Source organism: Lepidothrix coronata, unplaced genomic scaffold (assembly GCF_001604755.1).
Source record: "Lepidothrix coronata isolate B3197 unplaced genomic scaffold, Lepidothrix_coronata-1.0 Scaffold52, whole genome shotgun sequence".
Taxonomy (NCBI): Eukaryota; Metazoa; Chordata; class Aves; order Passeriformes; family Pipridae; genus Lepidothrix; species Lepidothrix coronata.
Window position 1 is genome coordinate 4593669 of NW_016690232.1, and position 21985 is coordinate 4615653.

The 21985-nt window shown below is 47.9% G+C and overlaps 1 protein-coding gene across 8 annotated transcripts in view; it reads right to left on the reverse strand.

The window, feature by feature from the left end:
* Positions 1-565: 565 nt before the first annotated feature.
* Positions 566-21985, reverse strand: part of RASAL2 (RAS protein activator like 2) — a 189903-nt gene continuing 168483 nt past the window's right edge. For 5 of the 8 annotated variants that reach the window (XM_017815821.1, XM_017815818.1, XM_017815823.1 and 2 more), the window contains 10 exons: positions 21790-21934; positions 20681-20917; positions 19741-19942; positions 17214-17413; positions 15080-15941; positions 11657-11791; positions 10085-10287; positions 9546-9633; positions 7499-7529; positions 566-5587 (listed from right to left, as the gene is read on the reverse strand). In XM_017815821.1, the coding sequence (XP_017671310.1) occupies positions 5457-5587; positions 7499-7529; positions 9546-9633; positions 10085-10287; positions 11657-11791; positions 15080-15941; positions 17214-17413; positions 19741-19942; positions 20681-20917; positions 21790-21934 (2234 nt within the window). In that variant the 3' untranslated portion in view covers positions 566-5456. The remainder of the gene's footprint in view (positions 5588-7498; positions 7530-9545; positions 9634-10084; positions 10288-11656; positions 11792-15079; positions 15942-17213; positions 17414-19740; positions 19943-20680; positions 20918-21789; positions 21935-21985) is intronic. The other 3 variants (XM_017815819.1, XM_017815820.1, XM_017815817.1) reach the window with 3 other exon arrangements.

The following is a 21985-nucleotide window of genomic DNA, read 5'->3' on the forward strand; positions in this document are numbered from 1 at the left end:
CCGTGCCTCCAACTCTGCAGCTTTGGGCTGCTGGGTGAGAACCTGTAATCTGGGAATGGACTGAAGAGGAAAACTGGGCTGATCGCATTCACTGGGCTGGCATGAGAGGAATAAACATGTTAATTAATACAAGGGAACTCTCTTTTCACCACTTATACAAAAAAAACCCCCACGGCTAAAAGAAGCAGAGAGCAATTCTCCGTGTCTCCACAGCTTGTCGCTCTCTCACTCCACAATGCCAGATACTTCCCAGCTTCGGGAAGCACTGAGGTCACAGGCACAGGGAGGCAGAGCTCAGGATGCTGCCCTAGGACCTGTGCTGGACAGCCCAGCACATCACACAACCCACAGCAACAGGAGGCAGGAATTAATCCTGCTGCCCCACTTGGTCCCAGACCCCTTGGATTGTTCAGGCAGCTCCAGGTGGGAGCTGCTCCATCCCAGACATTACATTACACTGTCAGAGTTCCTTCCCCTCCACCCTCTGCACTTAAACACAAGCACAAACTGAGTGCAGGAAGAGCAGAATTTTAAATCAGCGTAAGTTTACCGAGTCCAAACTGTTTAAAGTTAAAGTTTATTTGTATTCTTTGTAGGAATATCAATAAAAGTCCTCAAATGTATCTGTATCTGTACATATTACAAGAACCTTCAAAAATTATTCACAGAACAAAAATAAATCTTCTTTAGAACAAACCCAGGCAATGAAATGCAGAAATGGATCTCTGAGACCAAACAGTCCAGTGCTACGAGCATAAAAATACGCCTTGAAAAACAAGTTTATTCCTTTTTAAGGTGTACTTTGTTGAAATAAAAAATAAATTATTTAGAGCTATCACTGTAAAACAGTTCTGTGTAGTAACACTCTTATTAAGGCCCTTGAGACAGAAAGTCTATTTTTACAGGTAGGATTCCTGGCAGGCATGATCTGTAAGGACATGCTCACTCTCCTGGGAGTTAACTTACTGTGGAGAAGCAAACACCTACAAACATTGGCCTAAATTTAACCCTTTTTCCTCTGGCAGACTCAGCTGGATACCTGTAGCTGACCAAGCCAATCACTGATGGAAATACATTTTGTGGTCCAACCTGGACAGGAATTGTTTTCCAGGAAACAACACAGACATTTGTGCAGAACACAAGCAGAATTCACACATACAGGGAAGTATTGCTGACACATCCCACGGGCATGGCTGGACAACTGATGGACTTCAAGTCAAAAGCTGGTGGGCTTAAGCAAGCATTAAAACATGAGATTAATATATCATGAGAAATAAAAACAAGCTAAGTCAACCCAAAGCAAATGCATGTACATAAAATAAACCCCATTTCTCAGAGGATTTATTAGATGGATAAAGAATTTGTTAGTGAATACACCTCATACTCTCTAACTGGAAAGTACACACATCCCTTTCCAGGCTCCTGTAGATCCCCTGCCTGAGTTATGCCACTGGAGAGGAACGTGGCAAAATGTGTAGCTGCATGAATCTATGCTTTTATGCATAGCTGCCCATTTCTGATACAGTAGGGAAAAAACAGCTTGTAATTCCTGGATGTGAAATCTATTTCCCTTAAAAAAAAAAGGTCTGAATTCCTAGAGTTGCAAAGAACAGGGATTTACAGGATGCTGCCCCTAGGCTGTGCTCCCTCTGTCCTTTTAGTGCCTATCCCATGTCACTCTGGCCATCTCTCACACACGCTGCAGACACCACACACAGTGTGCCACAAGGCCACACACAAGAGGCTGCTTGGCTTCCCTGAGCACTCAGAAGCCTGGGTGGCTTTGAGGTTTGGGAAGAATCCTCCTGGAAAGGTACTAACATGGCCAGCACTGACTGAGACGCCAGGATGGGGCGACTTTCCTGTTCAGTCTGAGGAACACACGAGTATTCCTTCCTCCTACAGGCTATTCCATTTTTCCTACCCTCCTTCATCTGTTTCCTTGCACAGGATTAGACACAGCCCAGTGCCTTTGCTCAGAGTACAAACCCAAACCCAGTGTCTGTCACGCTCCTCATCACACACATCACACTATTCCCTCCCTCGCTGCTGCAGAACCCACTGGCTACGAGTCTAAACCCAAACGTGCTCAGGCCCAGGCAGGGCTCCTGCTCCCAAGCAGACATGTGGTTTAGTGCCACTTGAATTTTTATCAGTCTGGATGAAATAGGAACTGGCATTTTCACATATTGTCAGCTTGAGGCGGCTGAAAATTTCTCTGGAAAGCTGCTTGGTAACAAACCAGGAGAGACAGCTGCCAGGAGCAGAGAGTTTTGTGCTGCAGCTGATCAATTCTAGTCTTGCAACACTGAGTCTGCAACCCTCACCCCCTCTGGGGTCAGCAGGCAGCATCTCCTCGGTGGCTGGACTCGGAGAACACTTTGCACCTCAGGGGAGAAACAACCAGCCCAGCAACGAGCTGTGAGGACCACACTGATGGGTCAGACTCTTTTTAAAAGAGTCGCTACTTTTTCCTACAAGCTTGAGAAACACACAGAAGGTACATTGTTAGAGTGATGCACGACTGAAACAGGTGATCAGACCTCACCAAAACAAATGGATCTTGGGGCAGGGATCATTTCCCCTCTAAAAATCCAGGCTGAAATGCTGCCCCTATTGCATTTCGCTGCAGAAACCAAAGTGGACACCTCAGACAGAGCCTTCAGCATCAAACCACACAACTGAGCCAGCCCCTCTGCCAGTACCAGGGCGCTGGGGAGCACAAGTGAAAGGCATTTCCCCAATTAATGCCAGACTCACACTCCCAGAACAACACATCTGCTTCTGCCTCATTCTATCAGTGCAGATCAGCTGTTTTCATGCCTTGGTCACAGCACACCCCACTATCTGCACTCTGCAACAAGTCAGCAACGCACGTGCCCATCCCAAAAGGCTACTTCTGGGAACATGTTTCCCGTGCTGCAGCTGTGCAATTCCAGCACATAGCTGTGGGGAGATGCAGCTCCCACAGAAATACTCCACAAACAGGGGGTTGCAAAGGTTTTGTGTCAAAGAGCCACTCACACGACAGGTTAATACAGACTCGAGAGGCTTCTACGGCTGTGAGACATGAAGGAAGGAAGGAGGAACTTAAAGGCACAGTTTGAGGAAGAAAATATCAGAGGTCAGCAAGGACCTAGAGCTGGAAGACAGTTTGGAAAGTATGGAAAAGTAATCACTGCTGAGCAAATGCAGAGCATGACCCCCGGTGTGTCTGTGCTGACCCCAAACAAGCCAGGGCCGCTCCTCGGCCTTCAGCACCAAGTCACAGCTCAGCAGCCAGAACAGCTTTGATCTCAAAGAACCCAGCACTGAACACCAACCCCAGCTGGCTGCAGACTAGTGAGCTCTAGAAGGCCTTGCCAGGATTGATCCACACCCATCCTACAGAGCAGGACACAGGGTCTCTGCACTGATGCAGAGTCACGGAACACGCTGGGGTGACAATGGTAACTCAAGTACTGTGACACAAGCATCAGGCACAGCAGTTACACACTGCACCCACCAGCTGCATTAACCACAGAGATTCATTCATTTCCAAAAAAAACCCCCAAGCAAAACCTGACAACCAAATCTGGGTCTTAGTATTGTGCCAATAATTCATGTGCAAGAAACTGGCTTAGGAACTCCTGCATTTTTCATGACACATCCCACACCCAGGCACCTCTGGAGCTTTTGTCTCCAACTCAAGTAAACTTTTCCAATTTCCACAACACGTGTGAATGGTTAATCACACTCATTATCAGTACATTTCTGCAATTCAAAATTTCAATTGCTACTCCAATAAGTTTATTTACTGTGAGTTTGGGGGCCAGAAATGCACAGCAAAAACTGGAAGTGAAGATTCACGTGCTATTACATGACTCCAGAAACTGGGGCTTTAAAAAAAAAAAACACCCTCTCAGATTAACTATTGTGGCATTTGATGAAATCATGAGAATTGACAATACAAAGTCATTTCCTGCTCACCTGCTGCAGGTTGTGAATGTCACTATTTCCCAGGAGAAGGTCACTTTGGAATGATATCCCACTCACACACAGCCTGTAAGCATGCTTCTATGAAATGCAACTGGAAGGAATTGGAGACAAAAGCTTAGTCAAAACTCCTCAAGGAAAACTGGTGTCTACAGAACTCAAAAAAAAAACAACAAATCATTCCTTTAAAGTATCCAGAGAAAGAAAATTTCAGTGGAAACGGAAGATCACACCTTTAATTGGAACTAGACTGGCTAAGCAAGTGGCTGAAACACTGAAAATGAGCGAGCGTTAAAATACAGAAATCCTCTAGAAAAAGGGAATTTTGCATATGGAATCTCCTGTGCTGGGCACGGGCACCCTTTGATTAGCCCTTTCCAAGAGCATTAACCTGGTTGTTCCGGATGGAGTGCAGAGAGGGAATTCAGGGTGCTGCTGCACAGTGTGTACAGTGGGGACTGGCTAGAAATTGTTAAAAACTATTTACAGGTCTGTAAATTCTCCAAACAGAAAATATAAAACTGCATTAGTAAAAAAAAAAAAAAGAAAGAATCCTACCAGGAAATCCTGCAGATTCCCTCTGTCTGATGGGAAGCCTGACTGTGCAAATGCAAGGAAACCAGGTTGCTGCTCCCACTTTGTACCTTGTCAAAATCGTCAGAAAGACTGTTTTTTTTCTGGAGTCCTATTGAAAGCAGGTACAGGACACAGCAAGAGTCAGTTTTCTTGCTAAAATGTTTGCTATCAAGTTTGCATTCAGTTAAAGACCAGCTGGGGAAGAGGGGAATGAACCCAGCCGATGAGTTTTCCTATGGAATCCATTCCATTCCACTCCTGTCCTCCTATCAGCCAGCTGCTGTCTCAGGTACTCCACTGCTCACCTCTCTCACCCACAACACACACACACACACTCCCCTCTTCCTCCTCCCAGGACTGCAGTGCTTTCAACAAGAGAAAAACATAATAATAATAATAATAATAATAATAAAAAAAATAGCAACAATTAAAAAAATCTACAGTATTCACCTCCTTTTGGTATTTTACATTGGCATTTTCTGTACACGACCCAAGAGCTCCCTCTATTTACACAGTGATCCGGAAGGACTTGTTCTCGGGAGCCTGGTTCTCCTGGCCCTGAGTGGGGAATCAAAGCCCACCCTTCAGACTCGGTTTTCCAATTTTATTAAACTGAAAAAAAATGTACAATACTTTATTAAATGTACAATACTATCTTAAAACAATTTTAAATACAATTTCTTTAAATACAATCTTAAAACGACTTTAGAATAATTTTAGAACAATTTTTTTTTTCCCCAAACAGTACAGTTTTTAAACAATACAATTTCCAATGTACAGAACTATGTACAACAACGACAACGGGGAGTGGGGGGGTGGTGGTGTCTCGAGTCTGCTCCGTCTCGGCTCTTCCGCGGAGCGGGTGGGCAGCACCGGGGGCAGGTCAGAAGCTGCTGTTCTTGAATTCACCATTCTCCGTGATGGAAAGCTTGGGGGGGTTCCCATTCCGGACGTGCATGGTGTAGCGCTCCTTCACCTGCGTCAGGGCACTCATCAGCCGCGTGTTGGCCGAGTCCAGGAACACGATCCGCTTCTCCTGCAACAGACACCCCACAGCGTCAGAGCTCCCCTACGCACCCGGCGGCCTCGGCGGGGAGCGGCCCCCGGGGGGTTCCAGGCGGAGGCAGCTGGGCCAACATTCCCCGGTGAGATGGGCTGCCTGCCTCTTTCTGTTTTCCGGGGGTGCCACGGGCTCCGCTCCGGCCCTCCTGGACTTCTGGCGCGGTGGGAAGCGACAGCGAGTCCCGGTTACATCGGTGAATTGATCCAGCCATGGGGGCTCCACCCAGCCAGCGGGATTTTGCCACAGGGGAGCCGGAGTGGGGGTGTGTGTGTTGGTGTTAATAACAATGATAGCCAATTTAAATATTGTTTTTAAAACTGTGTCAGAAAAACAGAAACAGGCAGCAGAAAACAAAAGTGGTGGGGGTTTCGTCTGGCAGAGAAAACAAGTGGTATCTACCAGCCGTAGTCTCTGTATTTTGGATGGAGTGTGCTCAGAGTAAACTCATGGGATGCTTGAAACAAATAAATAACAATAAAAAAAAAAAAGCGGATAACGGCAGCCTGCGGTGACGGTGCAACAGCAACACAGAGAAGCAGCAGCCAAAAGCTAACGCTCAGGGGTTACTGGAGGTGAGGGGGACAGGGCAGAGTGGGTGGGGGGAGATGCCATCGACAGAACACAAAGAACAAACACGGAACACGCTGCTCCTAGACCCATTCCAGCTCAGGGGGCTCCCAGGCTCCACGAATCCGTGTGCCCAGTTAGATTCTCCTTGCACAGAAGGTGCCAGCCTCCACCTTCAGCAGACAGCTCCAGGATGGGGGCTAAATTTCTATAACCCATCACCAGTCCCAGCCTGCTGACTGTGGGTATCTGCAGTGGGATACAGCACCGGAGGGACAAGCCAGAGAGTCGGTGGCACAATCAGAAACGACAATTTTCATCTTTCCTAAAAAAGTAATAACAGTGCAGCCACAGAAAGCAGCACTAGAGTCAGCAGAGAGGTAACTGTGCTCTCCATGCTACCAACTGATTGGCTTTTGTTCTTTGAGAAGGGAGAATGCCTAATTTACTCGACTGAAATAAGCTGTGTGCAGGAACTCTTCCCAGTCCAGCCCACTGAGAAACAAAATGGAGGGGGAAAAAACGATGCAGGGAAGGTACAAACATTAAGGAAGTTCAGACAAAGTGCTCAGGAGACCCACGAGCTACCACAGGCCCTTGGGATTCAGATCCCAGCCCATCAGGGTGTGGTACAGCACTGATCAGCAATGTTTGCTTTTCTCAGTGGGCTCCCCCACAGGGTTAAGTGCTCAGGGGCAAAAACAAGGCAGAATTTAAGTCCTGCTTCTGTTAGGGCCCTGAAGAGACCAAGCTCTGTGTAAATAAACAGAAGAGGAAGCACAGGCACAGAGGCCTGCCCTGGTCCTCATCCTGATCCAGCTGATGGGAGCAGGGAGAACACAGAGCAGGGGAGTTACAGGCCTTTCCTCTCCTGTGCTGAAATGAACCCTACAGAACACAACTGCCTCAGCAGGAATGTGCTCCTCAGCAAGGCAAAGCTCCTACTCCTAAATTTCACCTGGAATACATAATTTAGAATGAAAATATCTCTGTCTGAAAATTTTTCCGACACATTTCTGCAGAATTCTCCCCAAGGGTTCAGAATAAAAGGCTGGTTTGTTTTCTGGCACCGCTGAGCTCTCACTGAGCTGGTCTGCAAAACAGCTGAAAATCTGCACTTGGAAAATCCATCTGAAGAGGATGAGCTTGGTGAGTAGAGGCATCTTCTCACTGAAAGGAAAATTAGATCTACCAGGCACATCTCTAACGTGCTCGGATCGGGCACAGGGAGCGGGAGGAGCTGGAATGGGTAGGAGGTCAGTGTGCTGGGCCAGGACTGGGTACTGCTCAGCTAGAGAACTGAGTGGGTTTACTTGCCTGTTGGAATTATCTCATCCCCATTTATGACCTGTAATTTAACACAGCGGAGATGTCACTTGCAATAGCAACTGGGCCAGTACTCTTTTGCAGCTCCGCTGCTCCCAGGAGAGAGTTTAGCCAGACCTATCCCCTGCTTGGTCAGAGACCCAGAGCCTGGAACCACCCGAGGTGCTGCTCAGGGTCAGGAGAACAGCTCGTGTCCTGTGCCAGTGCCACTAAGCACAAAATCCCGGGTCAGTGCTGCCCGTGGCAGCCTTTAACTCTTCAGCCAGGTGTGATGGGCTGGGTTACAACTCCACGAATGTCACGTAAAAAAACCCTTTCCTTTTCTAGCCACCAAAGTAATCACAGACTAAATAAAATCTTCCAAGCACAACTTCAAGGGATTGCTACAGAACCCAGCAAACACCTGGGCTCCTCCGGCGAGTCTGTTCCGAATCTTTCACCGGTTTCCTCCTCTGCTCAGGTACCCAAGAAAGGGCAATGACAACTACGCTTCCCCCATGGCCTGGCATGCCCATGACAGTGAAGCAGTTAAGGCTTGCTGGTGACCTTGCTTGTCCAAGAAAAAAAAAGTCAAATTAAAAGAGGAATCATTAATGCTGCTGGTTTGCTCCTGGTTTTTTTTTTCCACAGTTTCCACCTCAGGTGATAAATGCCGCATCATTTTATGAAGTGTGATGGAGGATCACCCCCAGCCCTGAGGGTCTGAAGGTCTCACAAGTCAGCAGTGGCCCCTCTGACAGCTGGTGACACTGGGATCAGAGTGGTCCACGCTCCACCTTGCTAGTCCATAACCAACACTGAGGCTGGGAGCCTCCTGGCACAGACAGGTAACAACGGGAAGGGCAGGTTTCTTGCTCAGTCACAATCTCTCAAGTCTTCCCCTCCAAAACTCACTTTTTATGTTTGCTCAGTGCCCCTTCTACCTTCTAGAGGCAGTTGAAAAATGTGTCACCCCCTTGGGAATCCAGGCTGCTGTCTGGATCAGCTGCCATTCCATGTGTGGAACAGTGAGATGCCCTGACTGTGCTTACCTCCAAAAAAACTGCCCAGCACATTCACATCTTTCAAAAAAAAATAATCTGCTATAAATATGTGTTACCAGGCTTTTAAAAACACAGCTTTTTGCTGCTTTATATTTTCCTCCAGTTCCACGTGAGTTCAAACATTTCTAATACCCCAGTGCCACCTTTAAACATGTTCAACAGCCTCAATAGAGGCTCCCCCTCCACCACTTTGTGTAGGGAAGCAACTTTCTGAAATAACTTGGGTTATTCCTGAAAAAATTATTAAGGAAAGTTTCCAGCTGGAACTCCTGAAAAGCCCAGAAGCAGGAAAGAGACCCCTCCAAATGCAAATACCACAAATGTAACACGGCAGGCAGATACAAACCAGTCCCAGGTCCTGTTGTGGGATCAGCACAGACACAGAGGAAAAGCTGGAATGACCCCATAGGATACACCCACATGCACTGCCTGCTGGATCCCCTCCCCACAGCTGCCCTGGGGTGACCAGGGCAGGCACTGCAGGTTTGTGGAAAATGGGCATTTCCCCAGGACTACCAGGGATGGCCAACTGGGGTGAAATGCCACACATGACATTCCCAGAGCAATGCTCTGTTGCAGCATTCTCTTTCCTTGACCCCACTGTCCAAAGCCATGCTTGGAGCTGGCACAGCTGAGATGCATGCACATGGCAGCTGAACTATGCTGGGGTGAGGCACAGCTTTCCCAGAGGTCCCAGGCCCACACTTGGAACAACATCTCCACAATGCACTGCTGTTCCTTTACTCCCTTGGAATCTCACAAAGTAGCAAAGGTTTTGGAGAAGTGATCAGTCCTGGGATTTGTTGCCAGGCTGCCTCAAAGCCCAGGTCAGGCAGGTCTGTATGAATTAAACACCCCAATTCTCTCCCAGAAGGCAGTAAGTGACACCATGGGCTGACCCGGCTTGGGAGATAGGGAACAATGCTGGGGCAGGAGAGAGGGAGAATAAAGGGTTCTACACATGAGTTCTTGGAGATCCCAAGCTCCTTACCTACCTGTGCATCAATGATTTTCTGCTTTGCATCAATGACAGCTTGCATCTCTGCGTGATCCTTTTTCAGCTCCTCTTCAACGGCCATGAGTCTGATGAGCAGAGAGGGACAAATTAGGACAGTTTAATACTATTCCCGAGTGTTTCAGGTACTCTGGCCTGTTGGTTTGATTTCTGTGCTTGTCCTGGCTCTGGCAAGGGAAGCAGGGAAGAATTCTGCTGCTCTCAGGAAAGATTATCTCTCCATCTGACACTCCCAATTGCTTAACCTTGTTATTCCCAGAATGGACACTGCCAAAAATGCAACTGCTCTGACAAACTGATCTCACATACAGATTCCAAACAAAGGAAGAAAGATCTGCAATAAGTACAACAGAGACCAGGGTTACACAATTCCTAAACATTTCCTTTGCTCTCCTGACAATCTCAGGCAAGCTTCCCCACCTGCATCCCCCTTTCTTCACCTCTAAGACAGGATGGAGAGAACACATGGCACAGGGGAGCTGCTTGTCCTGCCCACTCCCGAACTTCCCAAAGCCTCACCTGCTGATGATGCTTTTCATCTGGCTGTCCTTCTCCTCCTGCTGCCTGCGCAGTCTCTCCTCGCTGTCCTCCAGCCTAGACTTGTACTCCAGCAGCAGCTTCTGCATCTGCTGCTCCTGCACCAGGAGCCGCCGCTCGTACTCCTCCAGCCGGCGGCTGGACACCCGCAGGCGCTCCTTCAGCTTCGCTATCTCCTGCTCGTACTGCAGGGGGGCAAGGAGGGTTACACTGTATTACTTTATAAATCAGATGCAAAGGAAAAGAAGAGATCGGGTCCTCGTAATGCTCTGCTGCTCTTAAGAGGATGCTGGGTTTTTTGAAATGAGAAATAAGTTGATTGAAGTAAAGGAAGTGACAAGCAAACCTGGGGGCAACACAGAGAGGAGCACGGAGGCTCCCACTGGGCATCAAGCTGCTCCCACGCTGTAGGGTGTCACTCTGCAGCACAATTCAAGCAGTCAGGGGGCTCTGACATGGCTCTGACTCATAACGTCTCCTGTTACTCCAGATCTGAGCAGTTCCCAGACAGATGCTGCTAATGGCCTGTCAACTGGCCTGGGGTGCCCAAACCTACAAACCAGACTCACACAGGACACAAATAATTCACTCTTCAGGACCTAACCAGGGCATGAAACCTCAGGTGAAGTCAGAGCAAACCAGTCACTGCAGACCAGAGCCTGTCAGGTTACCTGGCTGAGGTTTTGGTCTTCTATTTCTTGTCTCTGTGGACAATCACTTCTGCAATAGTGCCATGAATCTCAACATATTCCTTTGTTTTGGGTTCATTCACCTTTCTTAACAATCTTATGTTCTGGCTTCTTTGTCCACTGAATGTTCTTCTCCTCACTCCCTGTCTTCTCAAAATACCAAAACTCTTATACAACTTCATGCCCACAGCAGCATGCGGATGTAACTGTACTTGGAAAAATGGAATCTACTTCTGAAAAAACATATGCTTTAAAAAAACCAGATCATAAAGATTTCCATGCAGCCCAGAAACGTTGCACTACCTGGGTGACAGGCATTTGCCTCAGGGGAAGCCCAAGACAATATTTGACTGCAACTGCTGATGAAGGCTGAGCTGCATTTACCGAGCCCTGTGCAATTGCTGAGCACATCCTAAGCTATCCTCTGTCAGGTTAACAACCCTGTTTTTTTTTTTTTTACAGAGTTAATGATCACTAAAATGTTTTGCAAGCAGAGAAGAATGGCAGAATGTTGTAGCTGTAGTGCATAAATAAAAAATAATAAAAACTAATGACTTGAGCAGGATGTAATACACTCGGGCAGCGTGACTCACGATGCACTAGGTGCCAGATACCAGGCTGTGATGTACAAGCTCAGCTCTGTCAGTTTGCTCCCATTTGACATGCTGCAGCCTGTAATCTGTGCTATGGGATGCTGTACTGCAGGAATGTGTGGCAGCATGTACAGCAGGAGCTCTGCCAATACAACCCGAGTGCAAACCCGTGACGCTGCGACAGCAGGGCCTGAAAGCCCGTCCGAGCTCGGCTGTGGGTGCACAGGACTCGCTGGTACCCCTGAGCTGGCTGCACACAGAATAAAATCTACCTTCTCAGCGTGCTTGACATCATCCAGGCTCTGTGCTGTGTCCTTCTTGGCCTCCTCATACTGCCCGTTGTTGAACACCCAGGCAGCCGTCCTTTCCACCGGTGACAACGTGGCAGAGTCCACAGGCGACTGCACCTGGGGCAGAGACAGCTGTAAGCATCCCTCGGAGAAACCACACACAAACCAGCTCTAAAATTCCCTTGATTTGGAGGAGAAAGATGCCCATGACTATCAGTCTCAAAGGATCCCCAAAACCTCTCCTGCAGGGATACACCATCTTCCCTTGACTCTGGACTCAGCAACTACCTGAATCCCTCTAAAACCAAAGCACTTGAGAAATGTTTCTTTCTCTCTGAGTTCTTGTTTCCCAATCTCGTTCTTGCCTTTGCCACACTGTCAGTAAGGTTTTTTCACCCTGCCATGTCTCCCACAGAGAAAACAGAGTGACAAAGCTTTGCTCACAGGTAGGAGAGGTTGGTTTCCCTGGAGTGCTGAGGAGCTGAACTTGGGAGCAGCTTTCTCAGCCAGGCTGGGACAGACTACAGAGGAGCATGGGACTGCACAGCTTGGATCTGGGACAGCACAGCAGGACTTTAACGTGGCAGGGGGGTGCGACAATGTCATAGCGGTGCTGACTGGGAGAACTGTCCAACCTCTTTGGAGGCTCTTTCTCCTCTTTAAGGGAATCCAAAAAGGGAGCCAAGAAAAAAAAACCAAGAAACTCTCTGCCTGGCTGGGGAAAACACGTCTTGCTACAAATTCCAAGCAATTTTCATGGACAAAGACGAGTTTATAAGCACAGGAATTAGCATAATTACCCCTGAAAGAGCAATACTGTCTCAAGTTCTTGAGAAATGCAAAAGATCAACTCCCCCCCAACTGCAGCTTCTTTTTGTGCCCAGGCAGCTCTTCAGCTCCCTGCCTGGCCCCATGTTGAACCAAAGTGCAACATCTTCCCTGGCTGGGGCTTCTGAAGTCCCAGTTTCAGCCAGGAGCTCTCCATGGGGGAGGGACAGCTTCTTTAGGAGTCAGGGATCACATCACCCTCCCGTTGTGTTTCTCCTCCCAGGAGGACAGGGCTGGCAGGTGCTGCATCTGCTGCCACAGCCCAGCTGTCCTGAGCATCCATGGAAGGAGCCTCAGTAAAGACGGGTGTAAAGGCAAAGGAGAGATGGAGGATTAGCAAAAATCCCTGTATTTAGCAGAGGCCTTTTCCCTAGAAGGAAGTCTTCACAGCAGAAAGGCTAATAGCCCCTTAGGTATAGTGTGGCAGCCTGGCAAAGCTCCTTAATTCAGATTTATTTTTATGGCATTTGCTGTCAGGCAGCCACAGCAAGGGAGACCATGAACTGTGTGTGTGGCTCTGCCACCAACAGGCTCTTCCCAGAGGTGAATACTTTGGCTCCGTGAGTATTTGGAGAACTCAGGAGCAGCGATGGATAAGCATTCACTGGAGCTATGGAGGACTGAGAAAGCAGAAATGTGACTACAAAGTAGTCCATGCCCAGCCATGTTCCAGACTGCTGAGCAGCAGCAAACCTGGCCAAACAACCTTGCAAGTTTAGGACAGATTACTTCCAGCAGCCAAACTCTGAAAGCCAACAAAGAGTAAGTGGATGGCAAGCGCTTCACATGCTAATGGGTTATGAGTTATACTCTACTAAAGGGGAAAAAAGAACCAGCCTGCTAGGATCATGTATTAATTCCCTTCTTTGCCTCTCTTCCAAAGGAACACACTGACATTTCTGTTCCCACCTACCTCCTAAATGGAAATGGAAGGCAAAAAGTGACCTCTCCCAGCAAACAAAGGGCCCAGCTCTATATTCAGAAACAAATGGGACTTGTAGAGAACAGAGTCCAACAATTATAACGCCCACAAAACATGCCTAGAAAGAACATGCCCAGAAAGAACATGCCCAGCTTCTCTCTTCTCTTTCTCTTTTTTAAGTAAGAACGGAATTCCACAACAAAATTTGCAATTAAAAGCACGCAATGGAATTTGCCTCAAAAAAAAATGTTGGCCACTTGATTTGGCAACACTTTGAGACGTTGTTCATGGGTGGGGGGAAGGAAAGAACAAATTGATTTCTCTGAACAAAGCAGGAGCAAGTACTCTAATGAATCCAGTGGAAACAATTAGTATAGAAAACAGAGTGGGAAAATAAGTGGGTGCACATCCCTTTCAAATTTATCCTTGTTACTGGCCTAAAAATGCCCTACCACCACCACACAAGGCCTAATTGTATTCCATGAACACCTATCCACGCCTCTATGCCCAAATGTAAAACACAGGAGGGCACAACCATACCCACTTCAAATAATACACAATTGCTTTTTTGGGTGTTACTAACTTGGCCTATTAAAGCTTTGCTTTGTGATTCAGTGTTTCTGGTCTCGTACTTCAGTGAGCTTCAGGTATCAAAGTAGTTTTGAAGCCCTGATTGCTCCTGGGTTCCCAGGCATCATTCAGATTTTCTGCCTTTAATTGCAGCATTCAGGAGTTTGCCAAGAACTGACAGGGACAGCAGGAAAACCTTGGGCAGAGGTTGCTCTGCCAGCTTCACCCAAAGCCTTCCTCCTGCAAAACCTCTGACCTGCACATCGAGCTTTTTACCTTCACTGCAGTGCCGAGCATTTAAATTTCTCTTTAAATTAACTCAGGAAAAGATTTTCCTACACAGCAAATCACAACAGGATTATCATTATTTCTTTCAAAAAATGGTAAAGGAATGTTGGCTTTTTGACAGGAAACCTTTGATTTAGAGTTGCCTATGAACAACTGATAAAGCGCATTAGGAGCTGGTAGATATAAGCACTCATTTCCAGAAAATATCTGCATTATTCATAGTTTGGGATGATTAATGAAAAAACAGCACTTATTTGAGGACCAGCAAGAGATTGTTTCATCATGGTGAAATATGGATTTCTCCACACTTTAGACAACCGTGCTTATTTGTTACTTCGGCAGCAGTTTATTCCGCGATGTTTTATCTTTGTTCATTTCCCTGTTTTGAGGCAGCTCTGCTTTTAAATTAGCACCACAGGGCAAACTCAGTCTCACGTGGCAATCTGAACTTCCATTCGGAACAAAGCTGCTCCTGTTTTGGTTTTTTTGTTTTGTTTTTTTTTTTTCATTTAATTCAGGGAATGTTTCCAGTTCTGTTTCTTTCAGCAGGCTTGCTGCTACCTTAGTAAATGGAAAGCAGTTCTTTTTGAATGTAGTACAAAAGCATCCCAGTGTAAGAGATAAGCTGGCTTGCCAAGCTTATGATGGTGACAAGCATGACTAGTCCTTACACTTACCACTGGCTTAAGTGCTGCTGCTCTCGATTCAGCTCAACTCCAAGGTCAGGAGGCTTTGCAGCTCAAGGAGCAGTGGGCTGAGCCCCCAAGCAGAGAGGCCTGGAGACAGGCTTTCCTTACCTGCTGCGTCTGCTGCCGCTGAATCGCCCGCACCTTCGGGACGGGGCTTTCCCTGGAGGAGGAGGACTGGTGCCGGGAGCGGTTCCCGTTCTGGATGGGCTCGGTGCCCATGGCCCCCGACGCCCCGGACATGCTGCCCGTGCTGCGCAGGGAAGGGCTGTGTGTCAGGGTGTGCAGCGTTTTGGCCCTGGTGCCCAGCACGGTCTGGTCCATTTTGCGGATCTGGGCCTGGCTGCTGCTGTTCTGCCGGGGCAGCACCACCGGAACGTGCTTGTCCGTGCCCGTGGGGCGCCGGGACGAGTCCTCGCTCTGCGAGCTGCGCTTGGCAGAGTCCTCCAGGCTGCTGTTGCTGCGCCCGCTGGGCTTGAAGTCCTCGCTGTTGCTGCGGCTCCGGGAGCTGGCAGTGCTCAGGTTCTCCGGGCTGGAGTCCACAGAGGCCTTGGCCATCGGCGGGCTCGGGTTGTTGAGCTGGTAAACCGGGTTCTGGAATGAGAGAGGCCGGAGGCTGCCCTGTTGGTTCCAAGCCGGGTGCAGAGGCCTCCGAACCTGGGGAGCACTCTGGGGGGTGCTCTGAGTGTCCCACAGCTGTTTGATGTTGGCCACCTGGGTGACGGAGAGCTGGCTGCCGGCCAGGCGCAAAGGCACGTCGTGCATCATGGAACCAGAGTCACCGTGGGTCGTGTGAGGGTCCTGGAGGTCCATGAGGGAGATGCTACGTCCGTTGGGCAAGACACTTACCTTCTCATCCTTATCCGAGCATGTCATGCTCTGGGTGGATGCCTGCTGAACCAGCAGTAAGGTCTTGCCCCTAAAATGTCCATCTACATTTTCCTGGGTTGGAGACTTCAGTCTGTTTATGTCCCTGTGGAGTGGAAAGGAATTTGGTTAATTTTTGAGCAGCCAAGACCCCAAGAGATGTGTCCCAGAGAAGTCCTTCTACCTCATTTAACCTCCCCCCACTGAAAGCTTCAAGGAACCAGACTTCCTTTTATGAACATTTTGTGTGCAAGTCAGAACACACTCTTCTTTAATTACAGCTTATCTTGGAGAACTGTGTTTGATTCAAGAAGTGCTTCATCTTTATTTTTTTTTCAGAGGTGAAATCCAAACCATTCCCACCAAGTCCTCCCCCCTGAGCCCCTTCTGCCTCCAGCAGACATCAGATCCCATTTAACCCTTTGCCAGCATTATGTAACAAGTGGAAATGGCTTCAAGTTGTGCCAGGGAAGGTTTAAATTGGGTATTAGGTAAAATTTCTTCAACCAAAGAGTTGTCAAGCCCTGGCACAGGCTGCCCAGGGCAGTGGTGAAGTCACCACCCCCAGAGGGATTTAAAAGGCGTGTAGATGTGGCACTTGGAGACATTGTTTAGTGGTGGCCTTGGCAGTTCTGGGTTAGCAGTTGAACTTGATAATCTTAGAGGGCTTTTCCAACCTTAATGATTCTATGACTCCATGTATTATGGAGGTCTGAAAATTCAGCAGGAGTTGTGTCAAGGCTCCTGTATACCTGGATGTAAGCTCAGAGGGCAGAGAATTCCACAGGACAAAACTGGCCCCTGTACCTGACAGCACAAAAATTACTCTGAGACTGCAGCAGCCGAGTTCTTTGGCAGTTCTGCCGTGTCACAGCTCCAGATTAACAGCTGTTACAGTAGAAGAAATGCTGCACTAAACACATCAGGGACTAGTTTTGCTGTTCCACAAGAAATAAGTTCCACCTACAGCTCAGTTTTTCCAACAGCAGTAAATAAGCAGCCCGATGGCCAGAAGGAAACACAATGGCTGACTGTGCATCTGGACACCCAGGCTGGCAGTAAATCCTAAAATTGGTTTTAGCAGCTTAAGTCACTGACTCCCAGAGATGTGGTTGAGTCCTGGCTAAGTCCAAAGCTTCAGGTCCCCAGTGCCACCTTGTGCACATCTTACTGGGAGCGTGTATTCCCCCGAGAGAGGCCCAAGCTCCCCGTTCCACAGCGGGGCTGGGCAGCCAGTTCAGGTGATGAAGTGCTCGACTCTTAGAATCATAGAGCCATAGAATGGTTGAAAGGGGACCTTGAAGATCATCTTGTTCCAACTCTTCACAGGTTTAACAATGCCCCCCACACCTGCCCTCGAGCCCTGGCTGGGACATACCCATCGGTGGGGTCCTCGGTTATCTTCTGAAGTCCCGAGGAGAGACTTCCCGTGACGTTTGGACTGGAGCTGTGCTCAGTGAAGCGCTTCAGCTGCTGCTGCGTGGGTGTGGGGTTGGTCATTGATTTTGTGATATCCGCAAGAATACGAGGAAGGGGTCCCAGTTTTGCCACGGTTGCCTGTAGGAAGGAATTTTCACCCTAATTGGATACAAGCACCGCGACATCCGCCGGGTTTTTGATTTTTGGTACCGGTGCACAGAGGCGGAGGGATGGAGGTGGAAGGAAGGAGGGTGGGTGGTTGTGTGCGGGTGTGCCAGGATCGGAATGCAGTGTGTTATGGAGCAGCGCAACGACGGCGACCAGATGGATGGAGGAGACGAAACGGGGTGCAGCAGACATTGAGGAAAGAAAAGGAAATAGAAAAGAAATTAGGATTGACCCCCCAAAAATAAAAATCATGCTCAATAAAACAAAACTATTGCCATTCCAATGCAAAACTATCATGCAAAGCACGCTAAGTCCAGGGTGGGTGAGGTCAAAGTGAAAACTACGGCATCTGCTCATTGAAGGGCATTCAAAGGCTACAGATCCAGCCAGTGTGGGGAACTTTCCAGGCAGAGGGTGCCGTGTGGTAAAGGAAATGCATGCCAACAGACAAGGGGATGCAGCATTCCAGGGGATCATGAGAGGATCACAGGGGTTGAGGGTGATGGGGAAAGGGAGGTTTTCATCTCATAAGCCTTTCACTTTTGGCATCCTGCACCGACGCCTTCTCCTGGTGCACCGTTATCAACAACGAAGCCATTCTTCCCTACCTACATGTGAAAAATAACTGCATGAGAGCACCAAAGATCCTCGTCCCAATATCATCCCACCAGCATGGGATTAAATGTGTGGCTGCAGTTACAGTTTAGCTCAGTGCTGGCCAGGCCTGGGGTGAGAGCAGCTGGCCTTCAGCAAGGAAGGCTGCTCCTCCACGCTCTGGCTTTCTCACCCCTTTGGGCCACTGCTGGGATATCAGCTACAGGGCATCTCCAGGCTCTTGGGACTGCAGGAAGAAGGTGAAGGTGCTGCAGGTTTATACAAAAAGTAAAACTCTGCTACAAAACCAATGTCCTTCTCAAAGATACCCTTATTTTTCTGTAAGCAGGTATTCAGTTGGGCTCCACAGAGAGGTCTCTTTACAGACACTTCTGTGGCTATTAATATTGCTGAGGTGACTTCTCTCATCATTTCCCAGTCACTCCCTACAGTAAAGCTGTATTGCATGTAACTTTACCCCTCAGTTCTCTTTTTTGCAAACCCCTATACCAGCTCCCAAGGGCCTGCTAGGATAGATCCATATGTCTAACCTATGGAAAGGGCTATGGAGATCCATACATTTGGAATGTACACTCTGTGCACGTACGAGGGAAATGGAAAAACAAGATCACAACTTGTTATCAAACAAGAGATTAATACATAGTCTTTTTGAGTCAAGGACATTTCAATTTACTCTGATACAACAAGCTCAGTTTTTTGTTTTCTCTTTTAAATAATGTACTGTGAGAAAACAGATACCCAACAAATAACTATTTTGGCAAACCTTAATGCAGTAAAAATATTGAGTGCATTGCCATTCACCTCACCTCTCCAGTTTTAAAAGAAAGAGTAAGATAAATGGAATATGGACAAAATAATGCATCTCTAAAAGTTGAAATATGTAACAGTTCCAAGCACTTGGAAAAAAAAAGGACTCACAGCTCAGCTTTTCTGGGCCTTATCAACTACCTTTGCTATCAAGGTTCTAATGATTTTGGATCCTGCAAAGCCACATAGGTAAGGAAAAGCAAAGTCCTGCCTTTCCTCCTTCTGCAGCTAAATGGAAGCAGTGTTTATTGTTGGTGGTGAATGTTGGGATCAGAACAGAACCTGGACACTGCACCTGGACCTCAGCACAACCCACAGCAGAAAGCATCTTGCTTTGTTACAGGATGACACTCGGGAGTGCATCCAGGTTTTCACATGGCATCCTCTTGTATGCCAAAATCAAAGACTACGGAAATGAGACCATCTCAGCAGGCTTTGGATCAGGTCCTTGATGAGAACAGTTCTGCAGGGCCAACACATTCCTCCATCAGAGCTGGGAGAGGGCCTAGTGCCCAGTAGAGCACCTCCCTCAGCACCAAAAGGGCACTGCAGCGTTGCCATTGTCTCTGTCCAAACACCTCCCTTTCTTCCAGCTCGCTTATGAGAAAGGACTGGCTGCTCAGGGAATTCCAGGTGTACTTTTAAGCGCTGCTTCACCACCTGACCTTCCTAAAGGCTCCACAAAGTGTTTGCAGTGCTGCCGAAGCCCAACCACTTCACACACCCCGCTCCAGGCCTTGATCCGAAACCGCGGAAGGAACGGTTGTGAAATACCCCCACCAAACACTCCCCTGCAAAGCTGCTGCCTTCAGCTGCTCCCTTGATATTTCCTGGTGTTTACTGTTGCTACGATACCATCCCTAGATCCACCCTCCCAGGCCTCCAAAGGGCTTTACCTTATCAAGCTGGGACACAACCTCCCACAGGAGGGAATGCAGCACCGAGAGCTCTCTGCCCAGGTCGATGTAGCCGTCGTATCCAGGCATGTTGGAGATGGTATCCGGGTTAGAGAGCTCCCTCAGGAAACGTTGCATTCCTCCCCACTCGTGCTCCAAAAATTCATTCATGAAGGCCATGTACTCTTCTTTGATGCCAAACCTGCAGGGAAGGGAGGCGGGGGAGGAAACCCAGTCAATAACCTCCACACAAAATACGGAGTACAAGTGCTTGCAGACAGTTTACTTAAGCACTTAACTTTAGACCTGGCCTTTCTGAAGATTTGGAGTCTTTAAAAAAAAAAATAAAAAGAGATTTCAAAATCTGGAGATTTTGACTCCAAAATCTGGAGATGTTGAAAATCTGAAAATTTCAAAACCTTGGAGGAAAAAACCCACATGGACAATTTCTGTTTTCTTGGACTTATTTAAATACTACTGATGCACTGTTCATATTATAATCAAGGGCTCAACACATCTCTTCCCTCTCTCCCACAAGACAGTCTTTCTCTCCTTCCCTTCTCTGCACCTGCTCCCCTGTAAGAGATGTGCCATGTCCTTTGTATCGTTCAGCTGGGAACTGTGGAGGAAAATCATGATCCTGGGTGGGAACAGGCTTTTTTCCTTTTGAAATAGCATAAACACTGACATGCTAATGCATGACTCTTGTTAGTTTTATATCGTGTCCCCTCCATAGAACTCAACACAGCTCCAATCTGCATGTGAAAAGGAGAATTTATCTGAGGTGGCTCAAGGGGAACAGTGTTCACACCTAAGTGAGGAGTTCCCTTCTTTTCTAAACTGGCTTTGGTTTACCAGAGAATCAACTGGCTGTGAGCACGACTAGGAATGAGGGCTCTGCTTGCACCCCACGGATTTCAGGTTCATTGCCACCACCTACTTGGCAAAATTGGCGAGGTTCTGGATGACTTTAGCAATGAGGGTGAGCGTGCGGGAGGTCTGGTCGTCAGGGTACTCCTGCATGAGGTTGAAGAGGCTGGGGGACATGATGGCAGGGCACAGGAAGCGGAGGAAGAGAGAGGCACTGATCAGGCGTTCACTGATGTCCTGCTTGCCCCTGTTCAGGCACTGCTGCTTCCAGGATGCAAAGACCTCCTTCAGCTCACGAGGGAACACGCTGAAAGACAAGAAACCAGGAAGTAAAATCAGGCTGGCAATGAGATGCAAGAAGTTGAACTGGTGATCAGTCACCTGCAATAATTATCTGTGAGAAAACATCATCAGTTCTTTTTTCCACCTCCCCTTTTTCTCTCTCTAGGCTAGGTAATGTCATTAGGCATCTATTCATAGATCCCCATTTAATCTGGTGATACTTAAGTAGTCTTTAAAGCATCCCTTGTTCATATGAGTTAAGTGAAGCCATTTCCAGACATGCTGATTTGCAAGCTACTTAGCCATTGCTACCCTGGAGCAGACAGGGTGGTGGAGTATTGAAAACAAACTGAACTCATCTCCATAACTGACAGTTTTATCTCACTTGTTAAGCTCTCAATACTGTGCATGTGCTTCATTCTGAAGCAGAAAGGCCCCTCTTCTTTCACTGCTCCTCAGAAACAGAGACTAAAAGAAATCTCTCTGCTGACGCTTCCTCCCCGTGATTTCCTGTTCAATTCCACACACCTGAAGCGTCTAAAAGCTTTCTGTACACATCAAAACTTGCAGCTTTTTATGCCAAGTTCAAGCTGGGCTGCTTTCTTCTCATTTTATTCCCTCCTTATCCAGTTACACTCAGTACGTGTTCCCTCGGCAGCGGATTTGGGCAGAAGCTCCTGTGGGTATGGTGTGTGGGCTGGGACCCTTCAACCTGGGCACAAATTCCACCTGCAATGTGGTGGCACACGTAGAAAGGTGGAGGGGAGGAAAAGAAGGGAGGCTGGGAAGATGGATGGGTCTGTGCTCTTTCCCTGAACCACTGCTGTTCTCTCACTGTCAGGGGAGGAACAGGCACCCTCTGAGCAAACAGGGAGAAGGGGAGGGAAGATGCCTTACCAGTAGGAATTGATAATCTTGCAGAAGACCAGCTCACAGCACATTTTCAGGTTGCACTGATGATCTGCTAATTCACTCTGAGAACACCTGCTGGGATCCGCTTCACAGTTTTCATCTGACTCATACACAGCCTTGATAAACTCCCCTGGAAAAAGGGAAGAGGATGAGAAACAGGGGTAGATACAGGAAAAGCCTA